This window comes from Euprymna scolopes, chromosome 22 (genome assembly GCF_053919585.1).
Source record: "Euprymna scolopes isolate OS-2025 chromosome 22, ASM5391958v1, whole genome shotgun sequence".
Lineage (NCBI taxonomy): Eukaryota > Metazoa > Mollusca > Cephalopoda > Sepiida > Sepiolidae > Euprymna > Euprymna scolopes.
The window spans coordinates 81219149-81236822 of record NC_136503.1 but is presented as its reverse complement, the minus strand read 5'-3'; the positions used below and the strand labels follow the sequence as shown (position 1 = coordinate 81236822).

General features: G+C 34.3%; 1 protein-coding gene across 2 annotated transcripts in view; it reads right to left on the bottom strand.

The window, feature by feature from the left end:
• The window catches only part of LOC145243504 (FERM domain-containing protein 8-like), a 218103-nt gene extending 200656 nt beyond the window's left edge, over window positions 1-17447 (bottom strand). Inside the window, exon 1 of one of the 2 annotated variants that reach the window (XM_080106459.1) lies at window positions 17089-17447. In XM_080106459.1, coding sequence (XP_079962585.1) covers window positions 17089-17142 — 54 coding nt within the window. In that variant the 5' untranslated portion in view covers window positions 17143-17447. Of the gene's footprint in view, window positions 1-114; window positions 327-17088 lie in introns of those variants that run through there. The other variant, XM_080106461.1, reaches the window with a different exon arrangement.
• Between the last annotated feature and the right edge of the window lie 227 nt (window positions 17448-17674).

Sequence of the window (17674 nt, the reverse complement as noted above, 5' to 3'; positions counted from 1 at the left end):
GCAAATTATTTACTTCCCGTGTCATCATTAACAAATTTCTTTCGTTTTCATTCAAACGAAAAATAAATAAAAACAACAAAGCAAAAAAAATTATAATTTTAAAATTATAATTACATTAGTTCGTTGAACCATTTTCAGAGGTAAAACTTCTCGTACGGTGGAAATAAGAATCGCAATTCAATTTTAACACCGTCTTCGAATTGACAATCTTTTCAAGGGCAATTACTCTCTTTTCTCCGCTGATCAAAAAATTATTATAATTTCAAACCCAATCCTAAAAATTCGGTACTTGTTCAGAATTTCTCTCCCCCCCCCCCTCCTCATCTAAAAAAAAACAAACAAAAAATACAGAAAAATCTGTATGAGGTACGCATCCGTGACGGAAAGAAAATATCGTACATCAAAATTCACGTAAATTGATGAAGTAGTTTTATTTTAAATCATCTATATATTTTATTTATTTATTTTTTATTAAACGAATTTGAGTTTTTTTGTTTTTGTTTTTTACAATACCTCCCCTCTTCCCCATGTTAAGAATGACTTTTAAAATTTCGTCCTGGAGTTATCTCCCTTATTCTTCCGGCCTATTTTCAAGATCACGTTGCGAGATCGTCGCTCTTAGATTAGCCATAAAATTTGATTTTCTTATTTAAAAAATAAAACTACTTGATAAATTTACGTGATTTTTTGTGTATAATGTTTTTTTTTTTTCCGTCACCAGTATGTACAGATTTTTCTTTATTTATGTATTGTTTAGGGGAGAGCAAGCACCAAAAATTCGGTAAATTTATACGAGAACTCTATACTAATTCACCCTGCTCTCACTCCTCCACCCCTAGAAATGAGATTCTACTTTTTAGAATTTAAGTAATTTCGAAACTAACTTGGCAATACTTTAGAATTTAGAGTAGAGGATCAGTTGGAGGTATTTTGGTTTTTTTTAATTTCTTAACTATAGCAATTTCATTGCGGTTAATCTGGATTTTGTATAGATTTTTTACTACAGTGTTATGTTATTTGCTATACCTTATTGCATTCACAGATGGTGCGTTCACAGCCTATAGGAAGTTGACTGTGGTTTGATGGGCTGGCGAGCAGGTGAACATTTATGCAAACGATATCAAATGGTTGGTCAGATTGGCTGGCTTCGAGGGAGTTGGTCTGGAAAGGCTTGCTAAACTAGTTTTTGCTTCGGTCGGAGTTCCCTGGTGCCACATCCATTGAACTATAACAGCACCAAAAATTGAGACTGATCATGATAGACCTAATAATGAGAGCAAAAGTACTGATATCAACTAGGAATCAAAGCCAGCATGTGATTCCAGTTGTAAGTTCACCCAGTGGTAATTCTGCCGTTCCTTCTAAGAACAGCCCTAGCACCAGTCTAAACTGTTACAAATGCGCCCGTAAAGGTCACATAGCGAGAGACTGCTGAAGACGTGGAATCCATTGCTACCAATGTGGCATGGTTGGACACTGAGTCCAGGACTATTCTAGGAAATGAACAAGGAGACAAAACAACAACACCAACCTATTCCTCCATCAAGATGTAAATGTGGTACTCCCGGAGATTATTGTCTACTTTGAAAGAATGCAGTGTTTGTCATTAATCGACAGTCTGCATACAATAATAGATGCAAATTGATTTCACCATTACCAAGGACAACAACGACTACGTCAAGATCAATGTTCTGGTCATGCATGTGTAGAGGGAAGATGGATCAACCAGTCTCTGAATTCATGACAAAGTCGAGATTGTGAGTAAAAACACCTTTCTCTAGCAAGCAAGTGAAATACTGTGGAGAAATAGTTTATAAGCATAGAATATTCATTCATTGTTGCTGGCGTTAGCTTTCTTAACGAGAAATAAAATATTTTGTTCATTTGCAGTTTTTTTCCAACACTTTATTCCGTGCCGATTTGAGTACTGGCAGTTGAGTATGCATGGTGATAAATTCAAGCCGGTTATTCAGTCTGCGGAAGACTGCCTGTAGATCGGGGGAATCATTGCTGGGACTTGCAGAGCGGCTGTCTGAATTTTGGTAGTCTTTAGCCGTCCTTCGGAGTTAGATTCCAGGCAGCGATGATAATGTCTTGGGTCTGATCTTTGGTATTCTTGTCGATGCTGTTTTACATCTTATAGACAGAGTCTGGCATATGTGATAACCATGGGCAGCGGTGATGGTTACTTGTGGAAATGCTTTCTGGACTGTTTAAATTTTGGCATGTTAATCTTTATACATCAGCTTTCTCGAATGTTCTAACTTGTTTACTGTATTCCTATGCAAAGGGATAAAAATGTAGTCCGGTGAGTTTGTGCGCCAAGGTGACGCATTACAACCACATTTCCTTGCGCAATACCGATTTGCATAGATGTTTTGTGATACAATCAAAATGTCCCCGCAATGAATGGATTCCGGCCGTATGAATTCTTTGGGTTTGTATTACTGTACACATAGATTCGAAAAAGTTGTCAAAAAACAAATATATAACAAATAAATGTTATCAAAGGCAAGATAAGTTACTTTTCTACCTAACTGGATATATTTTTCGTGTTTTTATTTAATGTAACATGTTTATTCAGCTCGAAAAACATATAGTGTTTACCGATGTATTGGAAAATTCAAGATGGCGTCTGATTCTCTCTTTAACACGGTAAGTTTGGGAAAAAGTGTTATAAATAAAAAACCGGATAAAATACTGTTAAAAATTCGCTTAATATATATTACCGTGACATAGGTTGACATATATTCGGCGGGTTTTTAATAGTATTTTGTATAGTTTATTATTTATTACACCTTTTTCCAAACTTACCGTGTTAAAGAGAGAATCAGACACCATCTTAAATTTTTCAATACATCGGTAAACACTGTATGTTTTTCGAGCTGAATAAACATGTTACATTGAATAAAAACACAAAAAATATATCCAGTTTGGTAGAAAAGTAACTTATCTTGCCTTTGATAACATTTATTTGTTATATATTTGTTTTTTGACAACTTTTTCGAATCTATGTGTACAGTAATACAAACCCAATTCTTTTGTTAATGTGATGAGAGATTTTGGTTAGCTGGTTATTACACATAGTAAACCCGACTGAGGTCTGATTTGTTGTTAGAAATCGATGTGCTAAAGGCATTTTTGGACCTATAAGTGCAGTTAAGATCGGCGACAGGAAAGTTCTCACTTGTGCGTGCATCTCTATCAGTAAAACTGATTTTTCTGCTATATTTGACCATCGTAGATGGGTAAAGATCGCATCATTGAAATGGGCAGACCTGAAGGACTGTGTAATGAAGTGCCAAATATTTAGTGGTTGCAGGAATCTGACCAGAATATCAGCAGGATCTCTTGGCATGGATGGACAAGGGTTGGCTCGTGTCATACCCAGAAAAAAGACTTCGACCCCCCCCCCGGGATTAATTCCATTTGTTGCAGCTAGTAATGAACTACCACGAACTTAACCATCGTATAGATGCATTTATGGCAAACACAGATGTTTGTTCTGCTAAGATGCGCAAATGGGTCCAAAAATAGGCTAATGTATCATTGCTGGATCTCAGAAGAGCATATCCCCAAGTCAAGTCTGAGTCCACAAAACGCCGTGACCATACCAGACTGTGGAAATCGATGGGAAGAGATACTGAGATACTGTCTGACACGTGTGGGGTTTGGATTGAACATGACTTCCTTATTAACATGACCTCAAAAGACGATGACTCCTATTTGACTGCACCAGTCAATTCTATTTACCGTTACCAAGTCCGGATGAAAGGAATTGATGTTATGTCACCATCAGTAGGTCATGAGCACATTCTCTACCAGGTTGGAGACTATATGTGGGTAAAGGTACTGGAAAGTCGGTGCACTACAAAATTTGGGCAGGGTTGAGTAACCGAGATAATTAGTTTACAGTCCATCCTGGTGGATGAGATGTCCCAACACCTGAAAGACCTGCATCCTCAGTACAGAGTCCTCTCATCATCAGACTATTCTGACAGTATAATATCTTCAGAGAGTGTGTCAGAGAGTTTGGTACATGACAATGAAATAGAGTAGGACATTTTCATGAGGCAGAAGTGAAAGCACATACTCCTGAGGAAGCCGATAGTTCTGAAGAAACCCCACTTCTGTGAAGGAGTACCCAACAAAAACAACTGCTGTCAGGATACTGCCTGTGTAATGATGAGAGTCATTGAACAATATACTTTTCAGTTCCTTCATTGTTGCTAATGTGTATTTCTTTCATTTCAGCAGCTGACTGGCCTTTAGCCATCTAACTCCCTTTTGTTGAGTCTAAAGTCCCATATTTGAATAGTCATAGTAATAAGTGCCCACATATGCAAATTTAGGTGTTATCAAGAGTTTGAGATGGCAGCATAAAAAGATTAATATTTTGTTTGAGAGGTGTCTTTCATTGTTTGGATGTCGAGTCTACGGTCCTGTATTTGAATATGGCATTACAAACATGTGCCACCAATGGTATTGTGGTCAGCAAGAAGTTCCGTTTTTGCCAAGACACTGTTGACTTTGCCAATTGTGCAATCACTCCCGAAGGTGTGGCGCCCTCTGTTAAAATGCTCATTGCCATCACAGACTTTCCATGCCCCACTTATCTTACCAGTGCCCGCTCTTGGTTTGGCTTAGTTAACCAAGTTGCTTGGGCATATGCTCTTGGTCCAATCATGGCTCCATTCTGTGAGTTAATCAAACCAAATTCGAAGTTCTACAGGGATGATGCCTTGGACACTGCATTTGAAAAAAATCCAAAATTGCAGTTGGTGAACTAGTTAGAAAATGTGTGAATACATTCCATATGAAATAGACAACATGTCTTCAGCCTGATTGGAGCAAAAAAGGAATCAGCTACCTTCTGCTCCAAAAGTACTGTGAATGCGCTAAGATTGATTGAATTGTATCGAAGGCTGAAAGTTGATATTCACAGATTCACAACCGACAAAGAAGTGGAGCGAAACTACTCTCCAAAAAGAAGGTGAAGCCCTTGTAGTTTCATGGGCTTTACAGCATTTGCGCTTGTTCACTCTTGGTTGTCAAAATGTCTTTGTTGCATCTGATCATAATTCATTACTGGGTATCTCCAATAATAGAGACTTTGACACAATAAACAATCGAAGAACACAACACTTAAAAGAATCGACCTTGCCATAGAGGTTCACAATCGTCCATTATCTGGGGAAGTGGACTCATGGTGCAGATGCTCTATCATGCAGCCCCGGTTCAATTGCTGCTGCTCTCTCCTCCAATCAATGAAATTAAAACATCCAATTTGATTGATGACCTCATGGATATATTGTTGAATGTTAAGTGGTGTTTCAGCCTTGAACAAATTGAGTAGTACCTCATTTGATGATGTCACCAGTGCAGCACAAGTGGACTGTAAATATCAAGACCTGATTTCTCTCATCCAAACTGGCTTTCCTGATAAACAGAATCATGTTGCGGGTCACCTCCGAGAATATTAGGCAATTGATCATCGGCTCACTACCTTTCATGGCATTGCTCTCTTAGATTAGCAGCTTGTAATCCCACAAGCATTACACAAAGTAGTATTTGATAACCTGCATGCTGCCAATCAGAATATCTCTGGCATGAAGTTTCATGCAAATCAGTGTGTATTGGCCTGATCTTGACCAGTGTATCAAAAATTACAGGGACAATTGCCTTGATTCTGTAAAACACACACGATCAAATCTACTTGACCAAATCACCAGAATATCTGCTGCAACAAATATGTAGCGACTATTTTGAACTTGGATCGCATGCATATGTGACTGTTATGGATAGATTTAGTGAGTGGATTTGTGTATATGCACTGAAACCACACAAAGTCAATGGAAAGACACTGGCAGACATTTTCTGTAACCTATTTGCTCCAATGGTGATCCTAAGTACATGAGTACAGAGTTCAAAAATTTTCTCCAGGTTTCTGGCTCTCCTCAGTCACATATCTCCAATCAAATGGTAGGGCAGAGATTGGAGTAAAAATAGTGAAAAGAATTATCTACAATGATATTGACGCGAATGTCAGTTTGAATACTGATAGAACAGCTTGTGCCATAGTGCAGTACTGGAATACTCCCCTGCCCGACATAAAGTTGAGTCCTGCTCAGATCCTGTTACATTGCCAACTTTGTGATGGAATTCCATCCCATCCACATCATTATCATCTCCATAAAGAGTGGGTCATCTCTGCACAGAATAGGGAAGCATCATTCAGGAAGCATAATGAGGCCTTGTTGAAACGTTATAATTCAAAAGTTCATGAACTCCAACCCTGTTATTGTGTTGTTACATAGTAAAGACAAGGAGTGGATGCTTGGCAACCAGATTGTATCAGTATCATGTGAAGATGCTTCATTCCAGTCAAACCACATGTGGAATAGGTGTTTTCTGAGACTGATGCCACCAAATGCGATTACCAATCATCAGTTCATTCCATCAGCTGGTGATCTGGTGACAGTTGATACTCCTCTGCCAGTTTGTGCTCCTCTTCTTGTTCATACTGCAACCTGACTCTGATGTTTCTGATATGACATGTCGGGATGAGGGAGAGATAGATCACTGGTGGTGATAAAGAATGCGTCCCAAGCTCTGAAGAACTTACAGCTTTTTAACAACACTGGTTTGAGGGAATGAACCCTCAGTACTCTTGCTTTTGAAACAGAAACGATCATGTGCTGTACAGGACTGGAAGGAACAATATACTCCTCAGTTCCTTCATTGTTGCTAATGTGTGTTTCTTTCATTTCAGCAGCTGACTGGCCTTTAACCATCTAACTCCCTTTCGTCGGTTCTATGATCCCGTATTTGAATAGTCATAGTACTAAGTGCCGACATATGCAAATTTAGGCGTTTTCAAAAGTTTGATTGTTGATTGTTTTTGTTTTATGGCGTCTTAACCTTTTTTCAGGTTATTTAATGCCAAATCCAGTGATTTTGAAGAAAAGATTTTAATAGAATACATTTGTTTTTTTTTTCAAGTCAGTTTCTATTTAACCCATAGTTGAGACCCTAACAGGTACTACCACTCCAGGTCAGAGTGGACCTGGGAGCAATGGCAATTAAGGGGTGGCTCCACACTCCTCAAAGCCTGCAAGCTGGGATCTCACCATCGGATATAGTTTAAGGTCATATCCAGGACCACAAAAGTTTGAGATGGCAGTGTAAAAAGATGGATATTTTCTTTGAGAGGTGTCTTTTGTTGTTTGGACATTGTCTTGTTTGATTAAGTTTGTTGTCAGTTAGGAGAGGAAGAAGAAAAGCTGTTTGGGTGAATAAGCAAATGAATTGTGGAAAGTGAAAAGACTTTTCCACTAGACAAGTAGAGTGAGAAAAGAAATTGAGAAATGGTGTACCAAATTGAGAGTTAAGAGTAGTTAGTGAGAAGGAGTTCCGACCCTTTTTTCTGCTTTCGTAGTTATTAGGTAAACATGTGCAATGTTGAATATTAAGTGGTGTGAATTGATGTATTAATTGATGTCAGGCCAGCAATGGGAGAAATATTTGGTGCTTCTTTGGTTTTAGAACAAAAATCGCAAATTGAAATATTGAATTTTAATTAAAAATCAATTGTATCTTCTTAATTGTCCTGTTGAAATTAGTAAAATATCAAAATAATTATGAAAAACGATAAAGTAATAAATTGATCATTACTGAAAATAGTTTTTGAAGAAATTGCAAGTTATACTTATATAATAAACAAAATAAACAGGGGCGGTAACTGAAGACTGGTAGAATAATGGCAGAAATCAATGGATCACTGGACAGTGAAAGTACATATTTTATGTAATAATGCAGTAATATTAAATTAATTGTAACATGACATATAAGTAGATAACATTGCTTTTAGTTGAAATTAATATGAAAATTAATTAAATAATATTAGTTTTTAATGGAAATTCTTTTTGTTTATTTTAAATGGGGATTCATTTTTTACTTTTAATGGAAATTCAATTTTTTTTCATTTTTTAATGAAAATTCAATTTTTTTTTTCATTTTTGATAGAAGCTCAATTTTTTTCATTTTAATAGAAATTCAATTTTTTCATTTTTAATGGAAATTTAATTTTTTGCATTTTTAATGGAAATTCAATTTTTTAAAATTTTTAATCCGAGTTCAATTTTTGAATTTTTAATGGAAATTCAATTTTTGGAATTTTTAATGGAAGTTCAATTTTTGGAATTTTTAATGGAAGTTCAATTTTTGGAATTTTTAATGGAAGTTCAATTTTTAGAATTTGTAATTGTTGTGGTAGGATCCACCTAATTAGTATGCATGGAGTGTCAATCATATAGATATGGTTGGTACTGTAAAGACAGGAGAGACTCAACGCGAGACTCAGAGAGACAACGACCTCGAGAATCGATGACTACCCAGATAACACTTTCTCCAGGGACGGTCTCCTCATGACTATACCAATGGACTCTATGTAAATATTGTATATACTTTCTTGCTTTCAATATATCTGATTTATTTTACTTTTGTGTTGTAGTTATTTATTTCCATGTGTTCAGTTGAGTTTCAACAGTAATGGAAGTTCAATTTTTTGAATTTGTAATGGGAATTCAGTTTTTTGCATTTTTAATGGCAGTTTTCCATTTTCATTCTGATACCGAAGAAGCGCCAAATGTTTAGGTAAGGGAGATCACTCAAGAAATTAGCTGGCTCTGTGAAATAATAATCTATTTAGATATAAGTTCCATGTTGATATTATGAGTAACTTATGTTGCAAAAAATAATGTCCACTCCAAATATGAGCCTACTGGTTAGTAGATTTTTATGTGTTTTTCAAGAGTCCCTATTCTACAATTGAACTTCCTTGTGCCTTCTTTTCTTAATATTTTTGGTTTGTTTTAAAAGATTGGGAGTTCGAACTACTGTGTCCATTAAGACTTAAAAAAATAAAATAAAAATACTAATAAAATCTGGTAATTATATAGACTCACTCTAATATTAGAAATCGTTCTCAGGACACTTGAAAAACTCTTGAAAAACACTGGAGACAGGAATAGTTCTATAAAATGACCTAAATTACTTCTTTACAATAAAAATGTATCATTAATGTTAAAATAAAAAGGGATAAATTTGACCTTTGCCCTGGCGACAAGAAAATAAAACTGAGATTCTATTTTCCTCCTTTGCTTCTACAATATAGAAAACTAGTATATATGTGTGTGTGTGTGTGTGTGTGTGTGCAGATTTATATATATATATATATATATATATATATATATATATATATATATATATATATATATATATATATATGTGCACACACAGAAAGAACAAACTTTTCACTTTAGATTCTTAGTTTTTAATAACTACAGATCCAAACATTGTCATATCAATGTTGCAATATTTGTACATGCCTGTGTAAAAAAAAAATAAAAATAAAAAAAAAATAATAATAATAATAATAATAACAACAACAACAACAACAACAATAACAATAATAATAATAATAATAATAATAATAGAAAACAAAAGTCACAAAAACCTTTAGAACAAGGTGATACAAAAAAAAACTCATCCAAGCAAGAAGACCAGACGTATTAATAATTAAAAAGAAGTTAAGAAACTGCCAAATTGTAGGTTTTGCCATTCTAGCAATACACAAGATGAAGATTAAAGAGACAGGAAAACAAAACAAATAGGCAGAACTTGCCAGAGAACTGAAAGGAATATGGAACTTGAAGAAAATCAATATAATACCAATAATTGCAGGAGCACTAGGAACAATCCCAAAGAATTTGCAAGAAGATTAAAAGAAATCAGAATCGACTGGAAGACTGAGACTATGAAACGGATAGTAATACTGAAAATGACCAAAAACTTAAGGAGAACCCTCGAGTGCAGAAACTAATCCATATGAGCACAAATGCTAACTAGAAATATAAAAACTGCAACAAGAGTGAAACAAAAAGGTCCGACCAAGAGAACTGGAAATGCCAAATTTGACTATCCTCCTCCCCATTCAAAAAAACTGTAGAGTCAGCGCAATTGGCACCACACTAAATAGTCAAAGAGTCAAGAGGGATAGAAAGACCGAGGAGAGCAAGCACCAACCAGACCACTACTGGATGAATTCGAAGAGAACTAGGACCTTGGGGTGGTTTATTGCCACCCAAATTCTAGTGAGGACCAATAGTTGTTGTCAGCAAGAAATCAATGGTAAGCTGCTATTGCGATAATGAAATTTATTTGCAAAGATTATTGAAAGAGGTGGAAGTACTGGAAATCTGGGAAGACTTGTTACTCAGACACCAGGGAACATCATAGTTTATTCTCAAAGAGAAATTTTTTATGGCCTGTGTGAAAATTCCTAGTGAGTACATAAGGATAATAACATTTTAACAGCACAACTGAAAGAACAAAATTATCACTTCCGAGGGAAAGAAAAGATGCTGAAAAGGGAAAAGAAAATGCATGATTTATTATACAAAAACCGAAAGATTCTTAAGGAGGTAAAAAAAAGAAAATAGAAAAAAATAACATAGCCATGGCATGGATCGATTACAAAAAAGTATATGACAAGATTCTTCAAGCATGGATAATAGAGTGCTTGAGAATGTACAAAATACCAGAAAGGATTATCAATCTGTTTGAAAAAGCAATGAAAACACAGAGACTTGAACTGACAGCTGAACTGAACATAACTGAGATAAAAATACAAACAGATCTCTTCCAAGGAAACTCCCTATCACCACTACTGTTCATTATAGCTATGATGCCCTTAACAATATACTAAGGAAATGCCAGACCAAATGGGTTTACTAATAAATTTTTAAAGCTCATTACTGAGTGAAAAATGTAATTTCAACCTTTATTTTTTTTTTAAATAAAATGAGCAAAATCAAATTATATAAACGGTTTAATAAAATATACTTTTTTTTTTTAACGAAGGCTGTTTAAAAAAACATCTGAAGAAATTTGAATGTTCATACCTTCAAGTTTCGACATAAAATTCGGTACATATTTATTCTGAATACCTACAAATATCTGTAAGTTCTGGAAGCAGACCCCATCAAATAAAAAAAATATATGAAAAAGAAAATTGGAAAAGAACACCCAAGAAGAACAAGAAAACTCCTAGAAACTAAATTATATGGTAGGAACCTATTAAAAGGTATAAACACATAGGCAGTATCACGAGTAAGATACTCTGGACCATTCATAGGCTGAACCAAGGAAGAACTGAGGCACCTTGCCCAGACGACCAGGAAGCTTATGACCATGCACAATGCATTACTCCCAAAGGATGATGCTGATCAACTCTAATTGAAAAGGAAAGGCAGACTCTACAGACGAAGAAATGAAACCATAAATCACATAGTAACCCAAAAAGAATACAAGAATAAACACAACCAGCAGCAGAAAGCATTACACTAGGAACTGTGCAAGCAACTTCATCTTGAACATGAACACAAATGGTACAAACGCAAACCGGCAGCAATACCTGAATACAGAAATCATAAAATCTTACGAGACATGGAGGTACAAACAGATAAACCCATAGAAACAAGGAGACTTGATGCCATAGTAATTAACAAGACGGAAAAATTCTGCCAGATTGAAGATTTCACTGTCGCAACAGACCACAAGGAGATGGAGCAACAACTGGGAAATTGTTTTTTCTTTGTGCCAATGAGCTTGCCCAGTTGTGCAAAATTATAATACACTTGTGTGTCAACATTGGGCTGAAACAATTGTATGCAAGTTGTTACCAATAAAAGACTAACATTTTGAATATAAGCAACATGTGTGTCTATTCCTTGTAAAGTGGTATCTTTAAGAAATATATATATATATATATATATATATATATATATATATATATATATATATATATAGAGAGAGAGAGAGAGAGAGAGAGAGAGAGAGAGAGAGATAGATATAGATAGATATAGATATATAGATATATATAAAATAAAAATTACTATTAAATTTACCAAAATGATTCAAGATGGTAAAACTAAAGTACATTATAAATATTAAAGAATTAATATTTATAAAGTAATCTCAACCAGATGTAAAAGCTCGATAAAACCAAATAGGAGATAGAGCTTATAATAAGAGCAAACAGTTAATAAAACATGTTAAAAAACACTTTGAAAAAGAGTTAAAAACATATTTAATCTGAAAAGGATATACTTGATAAGTGGATAGTCCTTAATCTGTGGAGTTTCAAAGAAATACTTTCCTTCTCATCAGAGGGTAGGAATTAGCAAAATGGGGGATCGGATTTTGCATACAAAAATATTTGATGAAACTGCAAGTAAGTCAAAGATCTTACTTGATAACAAAAATGAAGCAGAGGGAATATGGTGAGGAAAAAGGTGATTACACGTGAATGGATAGTCTGGTGGAAGGTAAATTATCCAATGACGGTAAAATCCAAAAATATAAATCCAAGAAAGTTAATTGAATTTCCATTCGCACAAGTAAAATCCAAGGAAATCACGTAATTGGAAGATGGTCCAAAATAGTTGGGAGATGGCCTTACTTGCAGTTTCATCAAATACTTTTGTATGCAAAATCCGATCCCGCATTTTGCTAATTCCTACCCTCTGATGAGAAGGAAAGTATTTCTCCGCAACTCCGCGGATTAAGGACTATCCACTTATCAAGTGTTTCCTTTTCAGATTAAATATGTTTTTAACTCTTTTTCAAAATGTTTTTATGTTTTTTAACATGTTTTATTAACTGTTTGCTCTTATATATATATATATATATATATATATATATATATATATATATATATATATACTAGCAGGCTACCTGACATTGCCCAGTTGTAAAATACGCATAAATATTATATTTTAATTCATACAGAAACTGACATGTGCATGCGAGTATTATGTTTTTTTCTAAACATTTCACTTTTTTAAAATATATATAGATATAGATATAGATAATCTGAGGTTATTGTCTTTCAGAGGTTAAGTAACCAATGAAGTTTAACGAGGTTAATACAAGATTGCTCAATAGAGCAGAATATACTCTTTATCTGTTTTTACATAAGCAGTAACGTGTTGCTACACAGTCATGAGCATGTTTTGGTCAGCTTGTTACCAGTAACTAGAGACCTTTACAGGCGATACAGCTTATATGAAAGCAAAAGTTTGCAACGAAAATATCAGGTGTTCCTCGTCACAGAGAGTTAATATCAGGAGGTTCTGTCAAATGTTGTGAAAAATAAAATTTACATAAGGTCCGGGGTTCGAATCCTAATAACAGTCAAGCTACGCTGAAGAGGGGTAGGGCCCCGAAACATGCTTGTACGTAGATTACTGTTTTTAAAAAAATAATAAATAAACAAATAAAGAAAAATATGTCTAAATAAAAAATGGGCGACTTTCTAAAAAAAAAAACACCGGATCTCCAAGGTGGAAATGTTAACCTTAATATCGTTTAAAAAATCAACAACAAAAACTATATATATATATATATATATATATATATATATATATATATATATATATATATATATATATATATATAACTTCAACCATCTGGGCAGGAGCTGCTAGAAAGGACTTGTCCTGCCTTGATAGAGTTCAAAATAGACTTCGTAGCCTCGTAGGAGATGTCCTTTTCTCCTCCTTACAACCTTTATCTCACAGAAGAGATGTTGCGAGTTTGTCTCTGATGTATCGTTATTTTCATGGAAAGTGTTCAACTGAGCTTCAATCTATGGTCCCCCCTCGCCAAACTTTCACAAGAAACACTCGTCTAGCTGTAAACACTATCAATAATTTCCCCCACTCTTTATCTGTGCCTAAACCTAAACATAGATTCCATGAACAAAGCTTCTTTCTTAGAACTGCACGCCTGTGGAATTGTCTTCCGTTTTCCTGCTTTCCGGCTGACTACAATATGGTTGTGTTCAAGTCTAAGGTAAATAAGTTCTTGATGAGCCGTTCCATATAAGTTATTAAATTTACCAAATTTTCATTACTAATGATTACTATATTGACCAACTTCTACTGTACACTCTTTAACCCTTATCCTTGAGTGGTCTCTGGGCCTTGATAATGTGGTGATGCCTTTGTAAAAAAAAAAAAAAAAAAAAAAAAAACCATGTAATGCAAAAGTTCACACATAGAACACATGCCTTTTTCTAGCTCTCATACAGAACCAAAACCTAAAGACAGTGAGTCAAGTACGTAAACATTAGACAAACTTGACACGATCGTTGCAAAATGTTTTCAAACCTACTTATTCTTAACATAAAGAAGCTGGCATGTTTCACGGCCACGCATGCGCAGTCTTGAAACAGTTGAATAACAGATAAAAATTTGATGACGCTCTACGTACCAATTTTTCAATTTTGACTCCCTAACAGTCCTTTTTACTGGAAAAAAAAAACAATTAAAAAGTTTTCCACATGTCTGAATACCCTACAGATCAAACATCCGATAAGTATATAGGTTAAGAAGTGTCCTCACACACACACATTCTCACTCATATATATACATACATATATATATATATATATATATATATATATATAACTTCCATCATGTAATGCAAAAGTTCACAAGGAGAACACATGCCTTTTTCTAGCTCTCATACAGAACCATTTCAAGTGGTGAGGGTATGCGAGAAATCCAAATCTGATAGGCCCTGAACTGGCATCTAAGCTCCAGCCTCTGTCCCATCGACGAAACGTTGCATCCCTCTGCTTGTTCTACAAGTATTTTAATGGTGAATGCTCTGACGAACTGCAGACACTTGTGCCCCCACGACGTAGGCACCCTCGACAAACCCGACAGGCAGCTAAATCCCACCCCCACACAGTAGAGATCCCTAGATGTAAAAGATCTTTCTACTCCAGTAGTTTCTTCCCCAGAACCGCTAGACTCTGGAATTCCATTCCAGGTTCCTGCTTCCCTAACTGTACTGACATGCAGAAGTTCAAGTGCAACATGAACCGACATCTTGCTGCCCAAATCCCAACATAGTGGCCCAGTAGTTGCTACCCCTGATAGTAGCCCCCTACACCAAAGTGGCAATGTGCCTTGTTTGGAGTGAAAATGTAATAAATAAATAAAAAAAATAAAAATAAAAAAATAAGTAAATCATCCAAGGTAAAAGTCAACAGTGACTTTTTGTTTTATTTTGCTTTGTTTTGTTTTTTGTACGTTTTACTATCATATCTATTGTATTTTAGCCAAAAAATAAAAATGAAATGCTACTTTTTTAGGCGATTACATGTACACCGCTCGAAAATAATACCTGCATGAAAGGAGTTTTTTTTTAAATATTTTTTTTAAGATTTTAGAGTGAGGGATCACTTTCGTATATGAATTTAATTTAAAATGAGCACCCACTCCCAGGCCAATTAGCGATAAATAGGGACGTGTAACCATTTTCTTTTTAATTCTAAGTAATATATTTAGTTCAGTAGAGAGTGCGAGCAATAAGCGTAATTTTCTTTAGCATTTTGTGACAGAGAGGAAACACTAGTATACCCACACACACACACACACATACACACACCCTGGCTTGAGGTAATTGTTTGTCTAGCCGCACTGATGAGCTGTGAAACAGCAAAACAGTACTGTATGTGGATGACTATATATATATATATATATATATATATATATATATATATATATATATATATATGAGAGCAAATAGTTAATAAAACATGTTAAAAAACACTTTGAAAATGAGTTAAAAACATATTTAATCTGAAAAGGAAACACTTAATAAGTGGATAGTCCTTTTCGAAGAAATACTTTCCTTCTCATCAGAGGGTAGGAATTAGCAAAATGGGGGATCGGATTTTGCATACAATTATAAGCTCTATCTCCTATTTGGTTTTATTGAGCTTTTACATCTGGTTGAGATTACTTTATAAATATTAATTCTTTAATATTTATAATATACTTTAGTTTTACCATCTTGGATCATTTTGGTCAATTTAATTGTAATTTTTATTTTATTGTATTTTATATATATATATATATATATATATATATATATATATATATATATATATATATATATATACTTTAGAATGATGGGGTCACTTTACATAATATAAATGTAAACATTAAAATGTTCTTAGGCACAGCGAAAAACAGAACGAGTAACCATTTTTTATATTGCTAAAATGGTAGCAATTCTGGAAATACAAAGAAATGGTTATTCGTTTGTGCTTTTCTATAGTCAAGATACGGGTGATGAAAAACGCTTTTTGGTCAGGAAGCGGGTGATCATTTTACGTTATACTGAAAGCCCACTCTATCGTCTAATATATATATATATATATATATATATATATATATATATATATATATATATATATAGCAAGTATTTTCAAAGTGTTTGTGTGTAATCGCACTGAAAAATAGAATCTCATTTTTATTTATTTTTATTTTTTATTGTCTGGGTTAAGGATGTAATTAAAAAAAAAGATTTAATCTAGATTTAAGTCTTGAAACGATGTTATATATATATATATATATATATATATATATATATATATATATATTCTTATTCGAATTTAACCTACTAAAAAGAAAAAAAAAACAGTACAAAAATATTTGTGATTTACGTACCCGTCACGGAACGAAGATGTTATGTTCCAAAAATTACGTAAATTGATCAAACAGTTTAATTTTTAAGTAAGAAAATCACATTTTATGAGTAAGCAAAAAGGGACTGTCTCGCGTCGCGATCATGAAAAGAAAACAAGGGCAGATAAATCTATAATATTTAAAACTTGCGAGATCAGCATTGTAGTGCTAACGATTACACATTAATCGCTTTAAATAATTTAAGAAATGATTTTCTTTATAAAAATAAAACTAATTGATCAATTAACGTGATTTTTGGAATATCATGAAGAGCGCTACATTCATGAGGATTGCTTTGTTTTCTAGACTGAAAAGATGGAGACAGTAGATATGTTTATGTTATTGTTTGTCTGTTGGGGACAACCCTCATGGATACGCACGCAAACAATTACACTGAGCAGAAGGAACAAGTGTCCATTCGACTTATTTGTGCCCCCTTTTTATACTGACCCTTTTTTATTTTTTTTCTACTCGTTCTTACCTTTTTATTTTCGATTTCATTGCTTGGCTCGCCATTGACTTCAACTCCAGCCATATTTATGTGTCTAAAATGGTATATATGGCTTGGCCTTAGGTGATGTTGAATAGTCAACTTCCTTTCTTTTCTTTTCTTTTTTTTTTTTTTAATGAAGTCCGTCGAAAAGAAGAAGAGGAGATGTTTAAGACGAGCGAACGCCGTTGCCACGACAACGACGTTTTTTCGTCATCTACAATTATCCAACGCCTCTTTTACTTCCTTCGCTTCCTTTTCAGAATCAGATTATTATTCGACATTATTTTGAAACATTGCAAGAGAGTAGTTTTCCCGCCCCCTCTGTCTCTCTCTCTCTCTTTCTTTCTGCTAATTTGCATAATTGTACACGTGTTTCTGCGCACATGTTTCATATTTTTATGCGTGTCATTTTTTACTAACAATTGATTTGCGCGTAAAATATTTTGAGTTTAAATTTAGTGAGGAAAAAATGGGGTATAGACAACAGACGGAAAAAAGTGGTCAGGAAACGAATATATAAGTATGTAACATGTATGTAATATGTAACAAATAAATGTTACCAAAAGCAGGATAA